This window comes from Salvelinus alpinus, chromosome 13 (genome assembly GCF_045679555.1).
Source record: "Salvelinus alpinus chromosome 13, SLU_Salpinus.1, whole genome shotgun sequence".
NCBI classification, from domain to species: domain Eukaryota; kingdom Metazoa; phylum Chordata; class Actinopteri; order Salmoniformes; family Salmonidae; genus Salvelinus; species Salvelinus alpinus.
In genome coordinates this window covers 19,380,440-19,390,157 of record NC_092098.1, presented here as the reverse complement: position 1 = coordinate 19,390,157, position 9,718 = coordinate 19,380,440, and the positions used below count along the sequence as shown (strand labels likewise).

The 9,718-nt window shown below is 40.1% G+C and overlaps 1 protein-coding gene across 1 annotated transcript; it reads right to left on the bottom strand.

Annotated features, from left to right (window-relative positions):
* Positions 1 to 1,587: 1,587 nt before the first annotated feature.
* Positions 1,588 to 3,621, bottom strand: LOC139536669 (cysteinyl leukotriene receptor 2-like). The gene is made up of 2 exons (XM_071337291.1): positions 3,502 to 3,621; positions 1,588 to 2,978 (listed from the first exon to the last, which is right to left on the bottom strand). Exons 1-2 carry the CDS (start codon positions 3,536 to 3,538, stop codon positions 1,924 to 1,926), a joined length of 1,092 nt encoding a protein of 363 aa, XP_071193392.1. The 5' UTR covers positions 3,539 to 3,621; the 3' UTR covers positions 1,588 to 1,923.
* Between the last annotated feature and the right edge of the window lie 6,097 nt (positions 3,622 to 9,718).

The window sequence follows — 9,718 nt, the reverse complement described above, 5'->3', positions numbered from 1 at the left end:
CTTATTGCGTTTATATTTTGTTCAGTATTAAAGACAGCAATTTGTTCAACTCTCCATATAATTATCCAATAAAACAAATGCAAACAGATGCAGGCCTATGACTACTGGGACAACCTACAGTTCCATTGAACTTCTCTCGCATCATTGCACGATCCTGGAGCTGTCCTTTCAGTACCACGAAGGGCGCTCCAATCGCTTTAAATGACATCTCATCAAGATCTGTTGCCTACGCCTAATAGTCATACTCATCACATATTATGATTATTATTACAAATAGAAGATTATCACTTCTCACAATGGTGCTTGTGTACACCTAATTTCTAATGAGATTTTAGGATGGTTAGCTGAAGCTAAAAAGTCGCTTATTTTCTTCTCATATGCTAAAACTCAACGGAACAGTACCACTAGGCAGGGTATATTTTCTATTAAGGTATTTTTACTTTTACTCAAGCATGACAATTGAGTACTTTTTCCACCACTGACGAAACGAACATACCAGACTAATTGGAGTGTCAATGGATTTACATTTACTATGTTAGTCCAGGTTGGTGGGGCTGTTTTGAAAACCACGTGGAGAGTCTGCACTTTCTCTTCAAATGTTAGCAATTTGATGATTCATTTTATCATTTCATGCGAGGCCTTGAGATGTGTCACTGGTGTTCATGGGTTGGAACCTATGTTATTTTCCAATCATTTCGTTGTGAAAATATATATTTTTTTATTCTGTTCCACTGTTCCGACCAGCAGAATAAAGTTCTGAACCGGTTTGAACCCCAAAAAAGTAACGGTTTATATCGTTGCTAACTCTTCCTTTTTAAATCTCTGAAATCAATAAAAAAAATTACATTGAGCTCAACATTAAATTACTTCACCAATCAGTCCAGATAGAGCAGCTTGCTATGGAGCGGGCAAGCTATTAACATGAATTAGACAGACAAGTGTAGGGTGCGAGATGCGAGTGACATTTTGCGGGTTGGGAGAGACAGAGAGAGGGTAGAGGAGGCTTGGGTTGAAGCGTTGGGCATCTTGTTGTTATGACATGCATTATCTGAATTAGGCTCACAGAATTATACCTACAGGCTTCTATGAAATAACTTTGAATGTCTTTGAACTTCATAGAGTTAGCTTAATGTTGGACCAGCTAGCTAACAAGCATGTGTGTGCAGAGCAGCACCAGAATTAAAATAAAAACACTTCTTACCTTTTTGTAGTTAATAAATCCAATGTGAAACGTGATAACTATGGTTTCCTTAACTAGCATTGAAAAGGTTAATCCATTCTTCTCTAATAAAAAATCTCTCTCCCTAATTTCTGAATCACACTACTTGACCAGTTGTTCCCAACCAGGGGTACTAGGGCCCCTGGGCGCACTTGGCCTATCCACAGGGGGTACTTGAGAAGACTCATGAGACTATAGGCTTACTGGTAAAATGCACATTAGGGGGTACTTCAGGGGTACTCCAGGCAGAGCAAAATTTCGTTGGTGGTACAGTAAATGAAAAAGGCTGGGAACCACTGTACTAGACCATGCTTCGGAGGGGCAGGTTGCCTACACACGCACTGGCAAAGATTTTCAGCAGGCAGGCATTTATTTATTCATTTTTTATTTAATGTAGTAAAAATATCAAAATACATTAAGCTGTAATATATGTTGATTTATAATGTTAAGGGGTTTTAACAAAAAAAACAAGTTCAATCATTTAAAAAAGTCTGCTGGTTAAAAAGCCACCATTTTTGAAGAAGACCCAGGCCTAGTCTCATCATAAACCTATTTTCAATGGTCCCATAATTATAAATCCACAAACAATTTGGCTCTACAGGAATTTTATAACTACAAATCATCCATCCATAGACTAGGTGTACATTTTATTTGAACGTGAAAGTGAATGCAACATTTTTGATAAGCTTGAAGTGTCAAGTTTATTATAAATTGACTGTTAATTCTATGGGCTGCAGCTCTTGAATCCTTGGTCTCTCTGTGTTGTTAATAACTCTACTCTGCCTCCCACAATTTTTTGTGCAGAAATCTCTGAAGTTTTCTCCCACAAAGAAGAAAAGGAACGGGTCCAGGCAGCTGTTACCCGCTGCAAGACAGAGCGTTACCACGGCAGCCTTCCGAATCCCCTGGAGGTAGCTGCAAGAATCCTCACAGCCATTTAGTTGAGCATTCCGCTCTGCTGCCAGGAAGAGGGTTCGCACCACATGATAGGGCAGGAAGCAGATCAGGAAGATGCAGAGACCGAGGATGACAAGGGCACAAGACTTTCTTGTAGAGGGCTTCCTCATCCCCTCCACCCCAGCCCTACACTGCCTCAGGCTGAGCAGCACACACATGTAGCAGACAGAGATGACAGTGAAGGGCAAGGCAAAGCCCACCACCAGGGCAGCACGGTTCAGAAGGATGATGGTGCCCAAGCTGCTGCCCAGCTCCAGACAGCGGGTCTGCTCTTCCCCCTCCTGGATAGTCCCAATACTCAGTAGGGGTGTAGAGGCCAGGGACACAAAGATCCAGATGAGTAGACACCCTCCCCAACCACAGGATCCACCCTCCAGACTCATGAAGGTGTAGGGGTGTGATACGGCTAGGTAACGGAGGACACTCAGGGCCAGCAGAAAGTAGACAGAGCCATACATGTTGATATAGAATACGTAGGAGACCAGGCGGCAGGTGAGGTCCCCAAACGGCCAATGGGAGTCCAGCAGGTAGTATGCTGATCTGAGAGGCAGAGAGCACACCAGCATGAGGTCAGACATCAGCAGGTTCACCATGTACAGGTTGACCATGGTGATGCTCCTCCTCCTCCTGTACATGCTCAGAAAGACCCAGAGGGAGGCGCTGTTGGCTATTAGGCCCAGGAAGAAGATGAGCAGGTACGTAGCAGGAAACACACTGCGCTTGAAGCTGTCGATGGGACAATCACATGTCAGATTACTCATCCCTGACTCCAGACTCATATTGTCTGTGCCTCCAGTTAGACCTTTGAATAAAGGAAGGGAGACAAAGGTATGGAAAATGTACTGTGTGTGCTGGAAGGTAAAAAGACAGCATAGAGAGACTGAAAAGTGAAAACTAACACTACATTATATTGAGGCATTTAATTATGGTCCTCTCCTCTTCCGATGCTGCCTGTATACATTTTTACAGCCACTAGAGAGGCATAAATAAAGGGCATACATATTCACTTTACTATCAGATGTTCTGGTTACTTTACAAAACTGACCAACAGTATCAGTGATAGAAAAAGAGGTTTACTAATGGGTCATTTTAATCCATGTAAAAATCTAACAAAAATAGCCAGAGCCACTTTACAGGAAGGATTTTTCTCATGTTATTACAGGTAGACTCATCGATATAATGTAGATGAAGAAAGTAAACAGCATAGTAGGTCAATTTCCACTACAACTAAGTGTGAGGCTCAACTTCTCCGCTGTTTTGGTTTCCGTGGCTACCATGTTCAATTTCTAGTAGAACAAAAATAAACATGAGAAAGTTGACAGTACCTCTCTCTGTGGTCCAATACTGTTGCATACTTGTCATCAGTCCAGTGAACCCTGTTGAATCAGTCTTCTGATGGCCGTGTCCACTGAGAGATGTGTGTTTGAGCTATGTTTAGAGGAAGCCAAAGAGAAATGAGTGCAATCACTTTACCTCTACAATGCCTTCAGTGTTCACTCAGGCCGTGACTTCCTCTGCTGTCTCACAATTCTACCACTGCTGCTCTCCAAGTCCAAATGTACCTAATTTCCTATTGTTAACAGTTCACTGAGGCTATTCAACTGCTATGCAACTTTTTGTTCAATTATGTTTTTATGACAAGGCTGTGGCTTTGTAGAAGTTCAGATAACATTTGATATATGGTTGAGACTGTTTATAAATGGAATGAATATACAGTTGTCATTGTGTGGGGAAGACATGCTGGAGGAAGGTCTCTCTCCACTACGAACTGACTCCCGCCAATTCGTGCGCATTTATTGTTTACCCTTTTTCTCACTTACCCTTTAAATACAGTGGGGTCCAGATTTATTGGACCCCTTGATAAAGATGACCAGAAAAAGACTGTATAAAATAAATTATACAAATACTGAGCTGCAATGAGGTCCACAATTAATGGATCTCTTGATAAAGATGAGAAAAAAGGACTATGAAGCAGTGGTGGAAAAAGTACCCAATTGTCATACAGTACATAAAGTAAAGATACCTTAATAGAAAATAGCTCAAGTAAAAGTGAAAGTCACCCAGTAAAATACTACTTGAGTAAAAGTCTAAAAATATTTGGTTTAAATATACTTAAGTATCAAAAGTAAGAGTATAAATAATAAATAAATCCTTATATTAAGCAAAGCAGACAGCCACATTTTCTAGTTTTTTAAATTTACAGATAGCCAGGAGCACGCTCCAACACTCAGACGTCATTTACAAACCAAGCATGTGTTTAGTGAGTCCGCCATATCAGAGGCAGTAGGGATGACCAGGGATGGTCTCTTGATAAGTGTGTAAATTAGACATTTTCCTGTCCTGCTAAGCATTTAAAATGTAACGAATACTTTTGGGTGTCAGGGAAAATGTATGGAGTAAAAAGTACATAATTTTCTTTAAGAATGTAGTGAAGTAAAAGTAAAAGTTGCCAAAAATATAAATAGTAAAGTAGAGTACAGATACTGTACCCTAAAAACTACTTAAGTAGAACTAGTATTTTTACTTAAGTACTTTACACCACTGGTAGAAAGCCAGTCTGATGGTTTGCGCTCAGGCTAAAAAGAAAAGGTGGGTGGTGCGTAGGAGAAAAATAGAGTTCAAAAGGTACTTGCACTCAAACCATGAAAAGGAATAATTAAAAGGGATAATGAAAAGGAATAATACAAAGGGATAATGAAAAGGGATCATAAAAAGGAATAATAAAAAGGGATAATAAAAAGGGATAATGTAAAGGAATAATAAAAAGGGATAGTGAAAAGGGATAATGAAAAGGGATAATAAAAAGGGATAATGAAAAGGGGCAATAAAAAGGGATAATGAAAAGGGATAATGAAAAGGGATAATGAAAAGGAATAGCCCAAAGAGGCCGAGATGCAAAAATAATATACTTAATTTAATTCATGTAAGGTGCAAAAAATAAAACAAAATAGACTGTATAAAATAAATAATACAAATATTGAGATACAGTTGAAGTTGGATGTTTCCATACACCTTAGCCAAATACATTTAAACTCCAAATACAATTCCTGACATTTAATCGGAGTAAAAATTCCCTGTCTTAGGTCAGTTAGGATCACCACTTCATTTTAAGAATGTGAAATGTCAGAATAATAGCAGAGAGAATGATTTATTTACGCTTTTATTTCTTTCATCACATTCCCAGTGGGTCAGAAGTTTACACACACTCAATTAGTATTTGGTATCATTGCCTTCAAATTGTTTAACTTGGGTCAAACGTTTCATGTAGCCATCCACAAGCTTCCCACAATAAGTTGGGTGAATTTTGGCCCATTCCTCTTGACAGAGCTGGTGTAACTGAGCCAGGTTTGTAGGCCTCCTTGCTCGCACATGCTTTTTCAGTTCTGGTTACAAATTTTCTATAGGATTGAGGTCAGGGCTTTGTGATGGCCACTCCAATACCTTGACTTTGTTGTCCTTAAGCCATTTTGCCACAACTTTGGAAGTATGCTTGGGGTCATTGTCCATTTGGAAGACCCATTTGCGACCAAGCTTTAACTTCCTGACTGATGTCTTGAGATGTTGCTTCAATATATCCACATCATTTTCCTCCCTCATGATGCCATCTATTTAGTGAAGTGCACCAGTCCCTCCTGCAGCAAAGCACCCCCACAACATGATGCTGCCACCCCCGTGCATCACAGTTGGGATGGTGTTCTTCGGCTTGCAAGCCTCCCCCTTTTTCCTCTAAACATAACGATGGTGATTATGGGCAAACATTTCATCAGACCAGAGGACATTTCTCCAAAAAGTACGATCTTTGTCCCCATGTGCAGTTGCAAACTGTAGTCTGGCTTTTTTATGGCGGTTTTGGAGCAGTGGCTTCTTCCTTGCTGAGAAGCCTTTCAGGTTATGTCGATATAGGACACATTTTACTGTGGATATAGATACTTTTGTACCCGTTTCCTCCAGCATCTTCACAAGATCCTTTGCTGTTGTTCTGGGATTGGTTTACCCTTTTCGCACCAAAGTACATTCATCTCTAGGAGACAGAACGCGTCTCCTTCCTGAGCTGTGTGACGGCTGCGTGGTCCCTTGGTGTTTATACTTGCATACTATTGTTTGTACAGATGAACGTGGTACCTTCAGGCGTTTGGAAATTGCTCCCAAGGATGAACCAGACTTGTGGAGGTCTACAGTTTTTTTTCTAAGGTTTTGGCTGATTTCTGTTGATTTCCCATGATGTCAAGCAAAGAGGCACTGAGTTTGAAGGTAGGCCTTGAAATACATCCACAGGTACACCTCCAATTGACTCAAATTATGTCAATTAGACTATCAGAAGCTTCTAAAGCCATGACATCATTTTCTGGAATGTTCCAAGCTGTTTAAAGCCACAGTCAACTTAGTGTATGTAAACTTCTGACCCACTGAAATTGTGATACAGTGAATTATAAATTAAATAATCTGTCTGTAAACATTTGTTGAAAAATTACTTGTTTCATGCACAAAGTAGATGTCCTAACCGACTTGCCAAAACTATAGTTTGTTAACAAGAAATTTGTGGAGTGGTTGAAAAACTGTAACGTCTGGAGAGTGATGGGTGTGGAGTCAGACGCAGAGAGCAGAAGGTAGACGGGAAAAACGCTTTAATGTCCTTTCGGCTAGTAACCAATTAAAATCATGGGTGAAGCCCAAAACACAGGTGCAACAAACCCCAAAACCATAGTTACTAAAAAAAAAAAAACGGACAGCGAAAACCCAAAAGAACACAAACACCACATACGTCAAAAATAACAACAAGCCCGCACAAACACCAGCGGGCTAAACGAACTTAAATAACACCCATCCCAAAACCTCAACAAGGAACAGGTGAAAACAATTAGACAAAAACAAACGAAAAGGAAAAAGGGATCGGTGGCAGCTAGTAGACCGGTGACGACGACCGCCGAGCGCCACACGAACAGGAAGGGGAGCCACCTTCGGTGGTATTCGTGACAAAAACGAGTTTTATTGACTCCAACCTAGGTGTATGTAAACTTCCGACTTCAACTGTATATTGTATGTAACAACAAATAAAAGTACTTATACAATTGCTCAGAGAAAGAGATTTAGTTTAACAAGTAATACAAATAAAAACATTTTTAAAAAGTTGTTCTAAATTATTTGATCCCCTACTCCAGCACCCTCCCCTTGCGAGCCTTTTTCTAAAATGTTTTATGAGTTGGAGAACACATTGGGAGGGATCTTAGACCATTCATCTGTACAGAATCTTTCCAGATCCTTGATATCCTTCGTCTGCGGTTATGGACTGCCCTCTTCAATACAAACTACAGGTTTACAATGGGGTTCCTGTCCGGAAACTGAGATGGCCATTGCAAAACTTTGATTTTGTGGTCAATTCACCATTTCTTTGTGGATTTTGATGTGTGCTTGGGGTTATTGTCTTGCTGGAAGATCTATTTTTGGCCAAGTTTCATCCTCCTGGCAGAGGCAACCAGGTTTTTGGCTAAAATGTCCTGGGGCCTCATTTATCCAAGGTGCGTGCGGCACAAAAAAATACTCTAAAACTTCCGTGCGCCAGTTTTCTGACATGACTGATTTATTCCTGCTACACAACAAATATTAGGCTACCATTTATCCGTTGCTCATTCAATAGCCAACCAGTGGTAGGGTAACAACAAACGTGAATTCAACAACAAAATCATCAGGTCATTAAAGTTGATGACTTTTTGCAAATCCAATTAGTTTCCCAGGTAGATTTAACGTCATCACATTGATTTTTGGGGTTCAAATGACGTTCCTACTGGGCGCATACGTCAATTCCATGTCTATTCCACATTGCTTCAAAGTAATTTTGCTGAAAGGATGTGGAAACATTGATTTAACCAGTGTGTGCAAAGTGGGTTGATTCAACCAGTTTTTACCCAGTGATTTGATTTATTAGGATCCCCATTAGATGACGCAAATGGCAACAGCTAGTCTGACTGGGGTCCGACATATAATGAAAAATACATTAGACAAAATACTTTACATACATTTAAAAACATGTAGTGTGCGTATGTGTGCATCTATCAGTTCCACATACATGTCAGTACATACACACAAGTAGGTCACATGGGGGAGAGGCGTGGTGCCGTGAGGTGTTGCTTTATTCGTTTTTTTAAAGCAGGTTTGCTGTTCACTTGCGCTGTATGAGATGGAAGGGAGTTCCATGCACTCATGGCTCTGTAAAATACTGTACGTTTCTTTGAATTTGTTCTAGACCTGGGGACTCTGAAAAGACCCCTGGGGGCATGTCTGGTGGGTTAAGTGTGTGTGTGTCAGTGCTGTGTGTAAGTTGACTATGCAAACAATTTGGAAATTCCAAAGTCGATGTCCCCCCCCCCCCTTTAAAAATAAAATTAGCATAATAATAAAATAGCCCCATAAAAATCTGTCAGTGTAAGCTGGAGATGTGTTTTTTGCATTGGATGCATCTCAAACCACCACATCCGCCAATGTCACACTTCTGCATCTGCGGTGAAAGGTGACAGACCTAAAGTGGTGTTTATCATACCATAAGACATCCCGTCTGTATCGTCTAAGCGGTTTGGCCTACAAAACTATTATGACCTCTCTATGGAAAGATGAGACACTCATGAAGACGATGGTGTTCTCCGTTTTTGCTACGACCCCCACAAGGGTCTTGGGACTCGTCTGAAGTACCAGTTAAAAGTTTGGACACACCTATTGATTCAAGGGTTTTTCTTTATTTATACAGTACTATTTTCTACATTGTCGAATAAAGTGAAGACATCAAAACTATTAAATAACACATGGAATCATGTAGTAACCCAAAAAGTTTTAAACAAATCCAAATATATTTTATATTCTTAAAATTAGTCACCCTTTGCCTTGATGACAGCTTTGCACACCCTTGGCATTTTCTCAACCAGCTTCATGAAGTTGTCACCTGGAATGCATTTCAATTAACATGTGTGCCTTGTTAATTTGTGGAACTTCTTTCCTTCTTAATGCGTTTGTGTTGTGACAAGGTATGGGTGGTATACAGAAGATAGCCTTATTTGCTAAAAGACCAAGTCCATATTATGGCAAAAACAGCTCAAATAAGCAAAGCGAAACGACAGTCCATCATTACTTTAAGACATGAAGGTCAGCCAATCCGGAAAAACTTTGAAAGTTTCAAGTGCAGTCGTAAAAACCATAAAGCGCTATGATGAACCTGGCTCTCATGAGGACCGCCAAAGGAAAGGAAGACCCAGAGTTACCTCTACTGCAGAGGATAAGTTCATTAGAGGTAACTGCACCTCAGAAGCCCAAATAAATGCTTTACAGAGTTTAAGTAACAGACACATCTCAACATCAACTGTTCAAAGGAGACTGCGTGAATCAGGACTTCCTGGTCGAAAATATGTTATATATCTTCGTATTGCTACTGCTGTATCAAAGGAATGATATAAGTGAGTGTCAGAAATGGCTAATATATGAATGTAATCTGATGTTAGCAAGTTATTTATTTTATGAACCTTATTTCTAAGGCAACATATATTAATATGGGCTATT